The sequence below is a fragment of the Oryctolagus cuniculus genome, chromosome 20 (assembly GCF_051225735.1).
Source record: "Oryctolagus cuniculus isolate XC-2025 breed Fujian yellow rabbit chromosome 20, ASM5122573v1, whole genome shotgun sequence".
Lineage (NCBI taxonomy): Eukaryota > Metazoa > Chordata > Mammalia > Lagomorpha > Leporidae > Oryctolagus > Oryctolagus cuniculus.
In genome coordinates this window covers 41,413,522-41,427,937 of record NC_142886.1, presented here as the reverse complement: position 1 = coordinate 41,427,937, position 14,416 = coordinate 41,413,522, and the positions used below count along the sequence as shown (strand labels likewise).

At 41.0% G+C, this 14,416-nt stretch overlaps 1 protein-coding gene across 6 annotated transcripts in view; it reads left to right on the top strand.

The window, feature by feature from the left end:
• Positions 1-14,416, top strand: part of PPP4R3A (protein phosphatase 4 regulatory subunit 3A) — a 48,604-nt gene that overhangs the window by 19,821 nt on the left and 14,367 nt on the right. For 2 of the 6 annotated variants that reach the window (XR_016226857.1, XM_002719598.6), the window contains exons 3-10: positions 528-626; positions 3,264-3,881; positions 8,690-8,767; positions 8,851-8,967; positions 9,376-9,492; positions 11,797-11,928; positions 12,032-12,134; positions 13,138-13,296. Coding sequence is in view for 2 of the 6 variants with exons in the window: in XM_002719598.6 (XP_002719644.1) it covers positions 528-626; positions 3,264-3,881; positions 8,690-8,767; positions 8,851-8,967; positions 9,376-9,492; positions 11,797-11,928; positions 12,032-12,134; positions 13,138-13,296 (1,423 nt within the window). In the remaining 4 variants the exon portion in view is untranslated. Of the gene's footprint in view, positions 1-527; positions 627-3,263; positions 3,882-8,689; positions 8,768-8,850; positions 8,968-9,375; positions 9,532-11,796; positions 11,929-12,014; positions 12,135-13,137; positions 13,297-14,416 lie in introns of those variants that run through there. The other 4 variants (XR_016226856.1, XM_017349436.4, XR_016226859.1 and 1 more) reach the window with 3 other exon arrangements.

Genomic DNA, 14,416 nt, shown 5'->3' with positions numbered 1-14,416 from the left:
CCTGACTACTTGAACCAGAGCAATTTGGAGAAAATTGATAAGTCTCTGTCCAGATAAATATTCACATATTATGAGCTTAGCCAATAATTTGAAGAGCTTCATGGACCTCATACACTCCAGTTAAGAACCCTTGTTGACACTAGAGGGAAGAGAGTTTTGCTTACCAGTCCCCTCTTGCTAACATGCTCTAGTTGTTATAAACTTGGGCATCCTCTTACTGGGTTTTGATGGGAGGGTAAAATGTAACAATGTATTAAGTATAGGATTGATAGAATTGTATCTTTTAGTACATAAATACAAACGCAATTTTGTAGTGCCGTATCTACTGTGTTGGTTTAACTTGTCCTTAAAAGAAACGTTGCTTTCATTTTATACATTGGGAAAGTGAAATAAGCAAGTTACCAACATCAGTGTTCAAAAACTGAAAATGAGTGATATTCTTAATTGTTACTGCTTTGTTCAGATGCCTTCTGCTTTGAAGTAGTTTGTGATAATCTACGTTAATCAGTTTTTCTTTTTCTCTAAAGGACACTCTGATTGTGTGGTCTGAAGCAGAGAATTATGACTTGGCCCTAAGCTTTCAAGAAAAAGCTGGATGTGATGAAATTTGGGAGAAAATATGTCAGGTAATTTTTTTGAAAAGATCTTGTTTATTTATTTGAGAGGTAGAATTGCAGACAGTAGGAGAGACAGAGAGATTGTTGGGTAGTTTTAAAAACAGAATTCACGCCTGCCTTTAAGGCTTCCCTTACTCTTCATGCTTTCATCCAACGCACAAGAATTTAAATAAATTTCTAATAGATCTTTTAAAGTTACTGTTGTTACAGAAAAGATTGATTTAAAGGAAAGTATAACTTAAACCAAACTATCCAGCCAGGCCTTTGCTGAAGTCTAGTTTTATATCCACTTGGATTCTTGAGAACCTACTAGCATCTCAGACCTACTATTCTAAATCATCTGTGCTCTTGTCACCTAAATCTATTCATTCCCCCATCTCCCTTGTCTCACTAAGTGCCATTCAGCTGCTGAAACCAGAAACTTGTGGGTCATATTTATTCTTCCTTTAGCCTTTATATAATTCAGTTCTTCAATAATAAATCTTGAGGCTGGCACTGTGGTACAGTGCAGTGTACAGTACACTGTGGTTGTGCAGTGCCAGCACCCATATGGGCACTAGTTTGGATCCTAGCTGCTCCACTCCAGTCCAGCTCCCTGCTAATGTTCCTGGGACAATAGAAGATGGCCCAAGTCCTTGGACCACTGCACCTGCATGGGAGACCAGGAAGAAGCTTCTGGCTTCGGATCGGCACAGCTCTGGCAGAGAGAGAGGTCTTCCATCTGCTGGTTCACTCCCCAAATGGCCACAACAGCCAGAGCTGAGCTGATCTGAAGCCAGGAGTCAGGAGCTTCCTCTGGGTCTCCCTCGTGGGTGCAGGGGCCTAAGGACTTGAACCATCTTTCACTGCTTCCCCAAGCCGTAGCAGAGAGCCAAGTGGGAAATAGAGCAGCCGGGACTCAAACCAGCACCCATAAGGGATGCTGGCTTGCCAGGGCTTTAATCCACTTCGCCACAGAGCCAGCCCCTGAAAACATCTTAGGTTACCATTAACATGAAGTAGATTTGAGATTTAAGGTTTATAGGGAGTCATGAAGGCCACAGGTTTCAGTGTGTACAGAGGAGTACTTCGTTTACTAATTTCAAGTAAGTATTTTTAGGGGATAGCTCTACTACAAATAGCTTGTATTTCCTATTTATATGTGGCTTCACTTTGTTAGGTGCACTTTATATCCTACCTAATTTTTCTTAATCATTTTTTTGGGCCCTTAGTAAACCATTATCCACTTTGGTGCAAAGCTAGTTTCTTGTGCTGTTTGTTCCTTGATTAGAAGAATCAGTTGACATTAAATATTTGCTTTCTTGTTTATAATTATGTTTTTTTTCTGTGATCGCAACATTATAGCATTTGGTATTTAGATTTTAAAGTTAAATATTAAAGGCCGGCGCCGCGGCTTACTAGGCTAATCCTCCGCCTAGCGGCGCCGGTACACCGGGTTCTAGTCCCGGTCGGGGCGCCGGATTCTGTCCCGATTGCCCCTCTTCCAGGCCAGCTATCTGCTGTGGCCAGGGAGTGCAGTGGAGGATGGCCCAGGTGCTTGGGCCCTGCACCCCATGGGAGACCAGGAAAAGCACCTGGCTCCTGGCTCCTGCCATCGGATCAGCGCGGTGCGCCGGCCGCAGCGCGCTGGCCGCGGCGGCCATTGGAGGGTGAACCAGCGGCAAAGGAAGACCTTTCTCTCTGTCTCTCTCTCTCACTGTCCACTCTGCCTGTCAAAAAAAAAAAAAAAAAAAAAAAAAGTTAAATATTAAAGAACTTGATTCTGGGAATCTGAGACTTCTGTGAATATGAACCATGAGAGATGTTTTTTTTATCAGGTCACTGCATTGTGTAGGGGTCTCTGTTATTTGGAGTTAAGACAAGTTTGGAAAAGATTCCTAAACTACTTGATCATCACATCTTTATAGGTTTTTTGTTTGTTTGTTTTATTCGTTTTATTTTTTATTTTTGACAGGCAAAGTGGACAGTTAGAGACAGAGAGAAAGGTCTTCCTTTACCATTGGTTCACCCTCCAATGGCCACTGCGGCCGGTGCATCGCGCTGATCCGAAGCCAGGAGCCAGCTGCTTATCCTGGTCTCCCATGGGGGTGCAGGGCCCAAGCACCTGGGCCATCCTCCACTGCCCTCCCAGGCCACAGCAGAGAGCTTGACTGGAAGGGGGTAACCAGGACAGAATCTGGCGCCCCGACCGGGACTAGAACCCAGGGTGCTGGTGCCGCAGGTGGAGGATTAGCCTAGCGAGCTGCGGCACCGGTATTTGTTTGTTTTAAGATTGATTTTATTTCTTTGGAAGGCATAGTTACAGAGAGGAAAGACAGATTTTCCGTCAGCTGGTTCACTCCCCAAATGGCCTCAATAGCCAGGCCAAAGCCAGGAGCCAAGAGCTTCATCTGGGTCTCCCACAGGGCAGGGTACAGGGGCCCAAGGACCCAGCCATCTTTTGCTGCTTTCCCAGGCACACCAGCAGGGGGCTGGATCCGAAGCAAAGTAACTGGAAATTGAACTGGCACCCATATGGGATACCAGCGCTGTATGCGATGGCTTTACACTACTCCACAACACTTGCCCCTATAGTTTTCTTATAACATCTCTTGTATTTTTCTGAGGTTTGCTGGTTTGTCAGCTGTCATAAATCCATGTTGACAGGTACAAGGAAAGGACCCTTCTGTGGACATCACTCAAGATCTTGTGGATGAATCTGAAGAGGAACGATTTGATGATATGTCATCACCAGGTTTAGAATTGCCGTCTTGTGAATTAAGTCGCCTAGAGGAAATTGCAGAACTTGTGGCATCATCTTTACCTTCCCCCCTTCGTCGTGAAAAACTTGCACTAGCACTGGAAAATGAGGGTTATATCAAAAAGCTCTTAGAGCTTTTTCATGTATGTGAGGATTTGGAAAATATTGAAGGACTGCACCACTTGTATGAAATTATCAAAGGCATTTTCCTCTTGAATCGGACTGCTCTTTTTGAAGTTATGTTTTCTGAAGAATGTATAATGGACGTCATTGGATGTTTAGAATATGATCCTGCTCTATCACAACCGCGAAAACACAGGGAATTTCTGACAAAAACAGCCAAGTTTAAAGAAGTAATTCCCATCTCAGATCCCGAGCTGAAACAAAAAATTCATCAGACATACAGAGTTCAGTATATACAAGATATGGTTCTGCCTACCCCTTCAGTCTTTGAAGAAAATATGTTGTCAACACTTCACTCCTTTATCTTCTTCAATAAGGTAGAAATTGTTGGTATGTTACAGGTGAGTTTGAGATTACTTTTTTCCTACTTAAAAAGATGCTGTATTTGATTGATATCATTTAAATTGTTAATTGCCTTCAGCAAGAAATTTTTTTAAATACCTATGTTGAATTTTCATTTTGTTAAAATTTAAGGGTACGGCTGGCGCTGCAGCTCACTGGGCTAACCCTCCGCCTTGCGGCGCCGGCACACTGGGTTCTAGTCCCTGTCGGGGCGCCGGATTCTGTCCCGGTTGCCCCTCTTCCAGGCTAGCTCTCTGCTGTGGCCAGGGAGTGCAGTGGAGGATGGCCCAAGTGCTTGGGCCCTGCACCCCATGGGAGACCAGGATAAGCACCTGGCTCCTGCCGTCGGATCAGCGCGGTGCGCTGGCCGCAGCGGCCAATGAAGGGTGAACCAACAGCAAAGGAAGACCTTTCTCTCTGTCTCTCTCTCACTGTCCACTCTGCCTGTCAAAAGAAAAAAAAAATTTAAGGGTACGTGTTTTGGTGGTATTACAAGAGGTCATTACGGATGATAATACTATGGCTGTGTTTGGAGCAGGAAATGTGGAAATGATAAAGAAATGACATTAATGAAATGATTGAATGTCACATTTTAAGCATATTAATCTATCACTTATTCACAGAATAGTTTGGAAGAGGAAGGAGGAAACAGGGAAGCCCGTAAGAATGTCATTACAGATAGAAAATACTTTTAGGGAATTTACTTAAATCTCCAGTATAGTGAAGTCCAGTTTTACAATTGAGGGTATTTAGCAGAGGCAGCAAATTCCAGATAATCCTGCCAAAGGTGTGTTTTGTATGGATGAAAGTGGGGGAGTTAAAGTTTGAATTTCAGCTCCACTTGTCACTTAATAGCTATGTGACTTGGGCAGCTTTCTTAATTTCTTAAAGCTTCAGTTTCTGCATTTGAATTACGGCAGTACCAGGGCCTACCTTTGTAGTCATGTGGAGATTATGTTTTGCGAAGTCAACCATTTGAAGTGTTGAACATGACACAAAATTCATGTGCATTTTAAAAATTTAGATAATTGCTTATGAAATCTCAAATTGCCTTTTTATTTTATGCCCACTTGCTCAGGTTTGGAGTTTTAGGGTGCTTATGTCAGAAATACATACTAGGGACAGGTATTTTGGTCTAGCAATTAAGACACTTACATCCTATATCGGAGTTCCTGGGTTCCGTATCTGGTGCCAGCTCCTGACTGCAGGTCCCTGCTAATGCAGAAACTGGGAGGTAGTGGTAATGGTTCAAGTAATTAGATTCTTGCCACTCGTCTTAGTGACCTGGATTGTGTTCATGGCTTCCAGCTTCTCCCTGGACCTGCTGTTGGTGAGGAGTGAACTAACAGATGGGAGCACTCTTGTGCACATACACATGCTTGCTCCCTGTCTGTGTCTGTCAAATAAAATATAAGGAAAAAAATGCATCGTAGGGTACAATATCCTGAGCTGTGTGCAAAACATAGGATCAGATTCTCTTAAGGTGAATCTTAGAGAACCTCACAGTGTGTCAACCCATAATGTGTGAATTGGTCTTTATTGTTTATTTAATGGCCACGATATTATAAGAATAACAGGAAAATGTGATATGACATAGAATATAAAAGACTTTATCTGAGATCTACAAGTGAAGTCATTATTTGAAACCTGGATTTGTTAAATACAGAAAAGATGCCAATAAATTTAAGTAAAAGCTGATTTGTAGCACAAATCACAAATCAGTATGTTTAATCTTCATGTCCTGTTTCAGAAAAATTTTGTATTTTCAGTATCCTTGCTTTATCACTTTGAATAATAAAAGTGTGAATTCATTTAGAAAAGCAACTTTTACCTCTTAACTGCTTTCTTGGAGCTTAATAATTTCAGTTCATACTGACTGGTTTAAAGATTTATTTATTTATTTGAAAATCAGAGTTACACAGAGAGAAGTGGAGAGGCAGAGAGAGAGAGAGAGAGGTCTTCAATCTAATCTGCTGGTTCACTCCCCAGTTGGCTGCAATGGCTGGAGCTGCACCGATTCAAAGCCGGGAGCTTCTTCCGGGTCTCCCACACAGGTGGAGGGGCTCAAGTGCTTGGGCCATCTTCTGCTTTCCCAGGCCGTAGCAGACAGCTGGATCAGAAGCGGAACAGCCCGACCTCAAACCGGTGCCCATATGGGATGCCAGCTCTGTAGGTGGTGGCTTTACCAGCCACACCACAGTGCCAGTCCTGTATTTTCTTTTAAGACAGACAGATGAACAAATAATAGAAGTAATGCAGTCAGGTAGAAAAGGGTGAGGTTGGTACTAATTTGTAATTGTTCTTTGATAATGAACTGCTTTTTGTTTTATTTAAGATTTATTTATTTGAAAGGCAAAGCAACATAGAGATGTCTTTCTTTCCTCCAAATAGCTGCAGTAGCCAGGGTTGCGCCAAGCCAAAGCTAGGCTCCAGGAACGCCATTTGTTCTCTCTCATGGGTGGTAGAGACACTGCTTTCACCAGGCAAATTAGCAGGAAGCTGGGTCAGAAGCAAGGAGTTAACCAGGATTTAAACCAGCATCCTGATAATGGGATGCTGGCATCGTAGGGGGTGGCTTAACCTGTTGCATCACAACACCATCCCCCCCACACACTTGTTTTTTAAGATTGCTTATTTGAAAGGTAGAGTTACTCTTCCTTGAGTTTGTTCATTCCCCAAATGACTACAATGGACTAACCGAAACCAGGAGCTCGGAACTCCATCTGAGTCTCCCATGTGGGTGGCAGTGGCCCAAGCTCTTTTTGTCCATCTTCTGTGCTTTCCCAGGCATGTTAGCACAGAACTGGATAGGAAGTGGGACTCAGACTAGTACTATTCAAGGATGCTGATGTCAATGTGAGGGTTGGCAGCTTAATATACCACAACACCGGCCCCTCAGGGCAAGTGGTGGTTTTTTTTGTTTGTTTGTTTTTGTTTTTTTGACAGGCAGAGTGGACAGTGAGAGAGAGAAGGGTCTTCCTTTTGCCGCTGGTTCACCCTCCAGTGGCCGCCGCAGCCAGCACACCATGCTGATCCAAAGGCAGGAGCCAGGTGGCACTCCCGGGACACAGCAGAGAGCTGGCCTTGGAAGAGGGGCAACCGGGACTAGAACCCGGGGTGCTGGCGCCGCAGGCGGAGGATTAGCCTAGTGAGCCGCGGCGCCGGCCAGAAGGAGCGTTTTAACAGGTGTTTTTGGTCAAGAAGTGATGGAGGTTCGAATTACAGCAGATTATTCTCAGCATCACATAAAGCACATGTGTACACACACATACACACAAAATCACATCTTGTACTTCGCACCAGCAAGTTCTGTGATCCCATTTGACTTTCTCATTCTCTTAACTTCTACACTTCCAACCACAGATGTTCAGTGTGCCTTTTTTTTTTTTTTTAAGATTTTTTTTTTTTGAAAGACTGAGTTAGAGGGAGAAACAGAGAGTTCACCATCTACTGGTTCACTCCCCTAATAGCTGCAGTGGTCAGTGCTGAGCCAGGCTAAAGCCAGGAGCCAGAAGCTTCTTTCAGATCTCCCACGTGAGTACAGGAGCCTAAAGACTTGGGGCATTTTCCGCTGCTTTCCCAGGCACTTTAGCAGGGGTCTGTACTACAAGTGGAGCAACTGAGACTAACTGGTGCCCATATGGAGTATCAGGTGATGACTTGACCTGTCACACTGCAGTGCCCGTTCCCATTCAGTGCATCTTGATGCCACTTGGCAACATTTGCATGTTTAAAATCATATGTAATGAGGTATGGCCATATTTGTACCTTTTAGTAAGTATATTTTCAAATAATAGATATTTCTATTTTTTCCCTTTTTAAACTGACAAAAATTGTACAAATTAGTGGAAAGATTTTAAGATTTCTTTTTTATTTATTTGAAAGGCAGAATTAGAGAGAAAGAAAGAGATAGGTTTTCCATTCTCTGGTTCACTCCCCAAATGGTCCCAATAGCCAGGGCTAGGCCAGGCTGAAGCCAGGAGCTTGTTAGGGGTCTCCCGCAGGAGCTCAAGCACTTGGTCCATTTTCTGCTACTTTCCTTGGGCCCATTAGCAGGGAGTTGGATGGAAAATGGCCAACCCAGCGCCTATATGGAATCCCAGCATCACAGGCAGAGGCTTAACCTGTTACACTACAATACTGGCCCCAGGAAATGTTTCTTTAATGGCTCTGTAGCTTTTCAAATACAGCCATGTGTAGCAATGTTTTGGTCAACAACAGACCACATGTCTAAGCGGCCCCATAAGATTATATGCTATGGCCTAAGTGTGTGAGGAGCTGTAACATCCAGGTTTGTGTAAGTGTGCTCTATATATATAATGCTTGCACAGAAAATTTGCCTATCACCATATTTGTAAGAACATGTGCCCATCAAAGAAAGTTATGTCTTCATTTCCATCTTCATTTGAGAGGTTGTGGAGCCTTAAAGTTACAAAACCCTGTGAGAAAGGAGTGACTGTGAACTAGGACACATGTCTGGACCACAGCCATTGATTTCCATATTGTCTGAGACTGCTTTCATATTTCGGCAGCAGAACAGAGTGATTGAAGTAGAAACCGTATGGCTTGAAAAGCCTAAATAAAATATTGACTCTAGCCCTTAAGTAGGCTTGGGAAAGAGCCTTGCTAAAATAATAGTCTTTCTGATAGAAGCCCCCAATTTGTACTTTGAATAGTTTTTCCTTCTTTCTTTTACTGAACATCATTGCCGGTACCATATTTTTCTTTTTCAGGATATTATGATTTTTATACCATCTTGAAATTAACATTTTAATATACATAATTAAATTTGTCATTTATTTTGCAGGAAGATGAAAAATTTCTGACAGATTTGTTTGCACAACTAACAGATGAGGCAACAGATGAAGAGAAAAGACAAGAATTGGTAAGAAATTGGATACTATGAAAGGCGTGAAGATAAAAACAACAAGCCATTTTATATTCACTTAGCCTTTTCCTTAATTTCAGGTTAACTTTCTAAAAGAATTTTGTGCGTTTTCTCAAACACTGCAACCTCAAAACAGAGATGCTTTTTTCAAGACTTTGTCAAACATGGGCATATTACCAGCTTTAGAAGTCATCCTCGTAAGTTTGTTATTCCTCATTTTTAATTTAAGCAACAACTTTTTTTTAATGTAGCATACATGTAGTTGGGCACTACCAATAGGTGGTGATTGCAGTGTATTACATAAAGTTAAAGAAGCTATTAAATTCCAGTAGTAGAGTTTTCATATAATATTGGAATAATGCTCAATTAGAGAGAAATTTTCTGTATTTTTAATAATACTTTCTTAACATTGCAGCTTACTAGAAGAAATGTAAAATAGAAAGGCGAAGAGTAATAAATGATATAGAGTGCATAATTGTATCCATAGAACAAGAGTCTGAATGTCTTTGACCTTTCTTTTATATTATAATGTTACTTTATAAAGTTATATCTATCTATCTAGATTTAGAGATACAGGAGAAACAAGTTTTTTTTTTAATCTGCAGGGCATGGATGATACACAGGTGCGAAGTGCTGCCACTGATATATTCTCATACTTGGTTGAATATAATCCATCCATGGTACGAGAGTTTGTCATGCAGGAGGCACAACAGAATGATGATGTAAGTAAGAAGTTAACAGAGCAAAAAATAACCAGCAAGGTAAATATTATTTGCACTAATAGTAAGTATTTATACATAGCAAGTTATAACTGTATTATTTATTTTTAAGATCTGAATTATTGCTGTTTGGGAAAAGTGTATCCTTAATATCAAATGGCTTTCATCACCCCCTAAATTGGCTCCTTCTTAGTTTATAAATTTTTTGTGTCTTACAGTAATTATTTATTGGTGTTCAGTTTAATTAACCTTAAAAAAAAGTTAACATCAAGTTTCCTGAAATTAATTTGCTATGTTATTTAAATCATTTAATCAACATTGTTCTTATATGTGGAGTTGTGAGTAGCTTCCATAGGAAAACATTGACTTTGCTAGGGCTAGATTCTCAGAATCATCAGGAATGAAGACACAGACCCTTGGAAAGTATTGAGTACTTTTTCTTTAAGTAGTACGCAAGACATGTCCAGATCCTGTGGTGCATGTGGTAGGTGGGATCCCTACGCATGCATGCCCTCCTGCTTTACTCGCAGGTGAATAAATCAATGGCTCTGCTCTTTCTGCCAAATATTTTAGTAGAACCTCTTTCTTTTTTATTTATTTGAAAGAGAGAGAGACAGGTCTGCCATTTGCTCGTTCATTCCCCAAATAGCTGCAATGGCGAGAGCTGAGCCAGTCTGAAGTCACATGGGTGCAGGAGCCTAAGAACTTGAGCCATCCTCTGTTGCTTTCCCAGGTGCATTATCAGGGAGCAGGACCACAGTGTAGCTAGCACCCGGAACTGGAACTCGTGCCTGTATGGGATGCTGGCCCTGCAGGCTGGAGCTTTAACCTGCTGCACCACAGCGCCAGCACCAGAAGTACCTCTTTACTTAAAAATGGATGATTTCTGCCCTTAGTTCATTCTTGGAGTCAGGAGAAATATTCTCTTGAAAAAATAAATCTATGCAGAATTCCAGCCTACATGTTTTTTTAAAAAATGAAGATAGGCTTTGTTGCATTTTGGAAAGATACTAATTAATGTGATGTCAAAATGAAGTATAACGCCTATCAGTTTCTGTGTTTAAGCATTTAATTTTTTTATATTGATTTATTTGAGAGGCAGAGTTAGAGAGAGAGGTTCTCCAGCCACTTGTTGACTCCCCAAATGGCCACAATGGCCAGAGCTGACTTCTGGGTCTCCACACGGGTACAGGAGCCCAAGCACTTGAGCCATCCTCTACTGCTTTCCCAGGCCATAGCAGAGAGCTGGATCAGAAGAGGAGCAACTGGGACAGGAACCGGCGCCCATGTGGGATGCTGGTGTCATAGGCGGAGGCTTAACCTACTGTGCCACAGCGCTGGCCCCTGAAGCTTTTAATTTTTAAATTATAGTGCCATGATAGGGACAGAACTGTTGAATTTTATGCCATATGTTTCTTTTAAAAGTAACCATATCAGAAGAATCAGGTTATCTATATTATTGAAAATAAGGGCTGTTCTTTTTGGCCCCTGTAACCCCCTAGTTGAACCTATGTTGATGTATTTCATGGTACTTCATTCACAGGAAGCAGTCTTTTGCTTCCCACTCTGGATCAGTTATTTCATGTATTGTCTGTTTTTTCTGTGCTGACTTCCTACCATTTCATATTGGCAGTAACAGGGATTTTTCTCACACATTCCTTATTGGTTTTTATTTACTCCTGTGCCAGGAGCACCAGCAAGCATAGGGCTGCAGAGAAACCATGACTGTTTTTGACATTTGGAATCTCCAATCTGTTCACTGTTCTGTGCACTCTCTAAATAGTCTCCTTTCCCTCAATTTCACAGTTCTGGGGCCAGTAAATTTTTTTCCTACATTGGTTTTAAAAGGAAACTTTATATTATTTTCATGAATAGGAAATAGTTTTCATTTGCCATAAATAGAAGAAATGTATTAAAATAAATGTTGTGAGAACAGAACAGTGCTATAAATCTGGCTGAATATTCTTGCTGTTAAAGCTGTGAACCCGTTAGTTTTCTGTAGAAGGTCAGATTGCATTCTTAGAGAGATGTGAAAGACCTATGAGCAAACTAAACTTCACCTTTTGAGAGTTTAAAGATGATACAAAAAGAAAACTACAGTACTGTTTAATGTTCAGTGTCCCTGTATTACGCTTTAGGGAAAGAAACAATGCCATATACTACTAAGTGAGTTGATCAGTCATTTCATTGTGTTTGAAATTAACAAGACAGCTAGAGCTAAATATAATGCTGTAGTTATGTCTTAGTATGTGTTTTTACCATTCTCTTGTAATAAGTGATCCTTATTATGTGCATTTTTCTCACCAGGATATTCTACTCATCAACCTCATTATAGAACATATGATTTGTGATACAGATCCTGAACTTGGAGGAGCAGTCCAGCTTATGGGCCTGCTTCGAACTTTAGTTGACCCAGAGAATATGCTGGCCACTGCCAATGTAAGCCATGGGTGTTTTCCTTCTTCTTTGTAGCTAGTATCTTGTTTATTGCTAATAGGAACCAGTGCAGTTAAAGTTCATGGAAGTGTTTTTGATTCCTTAGAAAACAGAAAAGACTGAATTTCTGGGTTTCTTCTACAAGCACTGTATGCATGTTCTCACTGCTCCCTTACTAGCAAATACAACAGAAGACAAACCCAGTAAAGGTAAGATAATACAGGTTGGTAGTTAGTTCTCTGTTCTTAAATTCTGAAACTCAAAGTTGGGATTAAGTTAAAGTCTTCAGAGGGAGTCAGTGGGGGAGGAGGAGAGGAAGTTGAAGGCCAGGGTTATAGCACATGGCCTAAAAAAGAAAGAAAGTCTTTGAAAATTCAAACCATTGGGTTAACATAAAGGTTCAGTGTGTTTTCAAAAGAGGTGTTCAAGGCAAAAATTTAAAGATTTATAACCAGTAGAAACATGTAAAAGAAAAAATAAGGGATAATTATTTGTTGCTTTCAGATCTTAAAACATTTTTGGTAGATAATATTTAGTTTACATGTATGACAGTTGAAATATATGGAAGGATATTGCTGTAAAAAAAGATCAAATGCAGTTGTTTGTACTCCAGATGTGTAGATAGAACTCAGCTCAGTTCAGTATTAAGCTGCTTTGTTTTACATTGTAAGTATTAGGATTTCTCATTTCTGCGTTTTACTCCTTTGCGCTTTTGCATACACACTTGTGGGAGAAAGTTCTTGTGTGTGTGTAAAGTAGTTTTAGGGTCTTCACTGGGAAATTCCTTATTGACACTCTAGGAATAATTAATTTTGTCATGAATTCTCAGTATGATATAAGTAGCTTATAACTTACTGAAAATGTATTTTTTTGTATTATTTTAGGATTAAGTCTCTACATTTGAATATTCGTTTTTCCTTTTTACTTTATTCACATGAAATAAACTTTGAGACTTATTTCCAAACCCACACATTCAATTCACCCAGCATTTATTGAGCACTCATTATGTGGAAAGCGCTGTGCTATAATCTTTAGAGGATAAATGGGGAAATTAAAGACGTGAGGCTGGCTGCTTGGTGAGGAATAGAGATAAGCCAGTAATGAGAACAACTTGTTGTCTGTAGTCTACAGTCAGCACACACGAGTCATGAAAGTGTGAGGCATTAGGAGCTACCTTACTAACTTTAAATGTAACTGTTTTGCTTATTTTAGATGATTTTCAAACTGCACAGCTGTTGGCGCTTGTGTTGGAGTTGTTAACATTTTGTGTGGAGCACCATACCTACCACATAAAGAACTATATTATTAATAAGGATATCCTCCGGAGAGTGCTAGTACTTATGGCCTCGAAGCATGCTTTCTTAGCATTATGTAAGTGATGTTTCTAGTAGAATTATTTATTTTCTTTCTGTATTCTCATGTTGGTCTCTTTGGATCTATTGCCAAAGAAGAAAAGATCACCGGTCTAAAGACCTAGAATTTAACACTAACTCTGCATTGGTTATGTACGTGGTTCTGCTGTATTGAGCAAGTGATTTTTCTGATTCTGTCTTCACTAATACACACCCAGAGGACTAGGGTGTATCTGCATGGAGAGCATTCCATAATTAAAACAGCACCTTTGAACATTTTCTCTGTTATTTTAGAGCAGAGGTGGCAACTGTGGCCAAATCCAGCCTGTGGCCTGTTTTTGTATCATCATGTTTTTGTGTTTTTTAAGGAATAGGATTTTTATTTTTGTTTTTAGATTATTTATTTGAAAGGCATAGCTACAGAGAGAGGGAGAGACAGATATCTTGCACCCAATGATTCATTCCCCAAATGGCCACGGCGGCTGGGGCTGCACCAGGCTAAAGTTAGGGCCCAAGCTCCTGGGCCATCTTCTACTATTTTCCTAGGTGGATTACCAGGGAGCTGGATCTGACATGGAGCAGCTGGATCCCAAACTGGCACCCACTGTTGCACAATGCTGGGCCCAAACATTTATTTATTTACTTGAAAGTCAGTGTTAGAGAAAGAGATCTCCCCAGATGGCTGCAGTGGGCATGGCTGGGCCAGGCTGAAGCCAGGAGCCGGGATCTCCATTCAGGGCTGTCATCTACTTTTCGCAGGCCGTTACAGAGAGGTGGAATGGAAAAACCAGCACCCATGTGGGATGCTGGCATTGCAATCAGCTGCTTCACCCGCTCCTCCACAATGCCAGCCCCTATATAGTGGGTTTTTAAAGGGGCTAATATATTACAGAGCCCATATGTTGCCTATGAAGCTTAAAATATGTATACCATGTAGACCTTTATGGAAAAAGTTGGCAGATTCTTTTAGAGCAATAGATAGTCTGTTCACACAATTGATCTTGGTCACACATATATTTTTGGGGTGTTCTTAACCTGCTGATTCACTTCTTATATGATTGCAACAGCCGGGCCTGGCCCAACTCAAAACTGGGAGCTTAGAATTCAATCCAGGTGTCCCAAGAAGAAGACGGGGACCT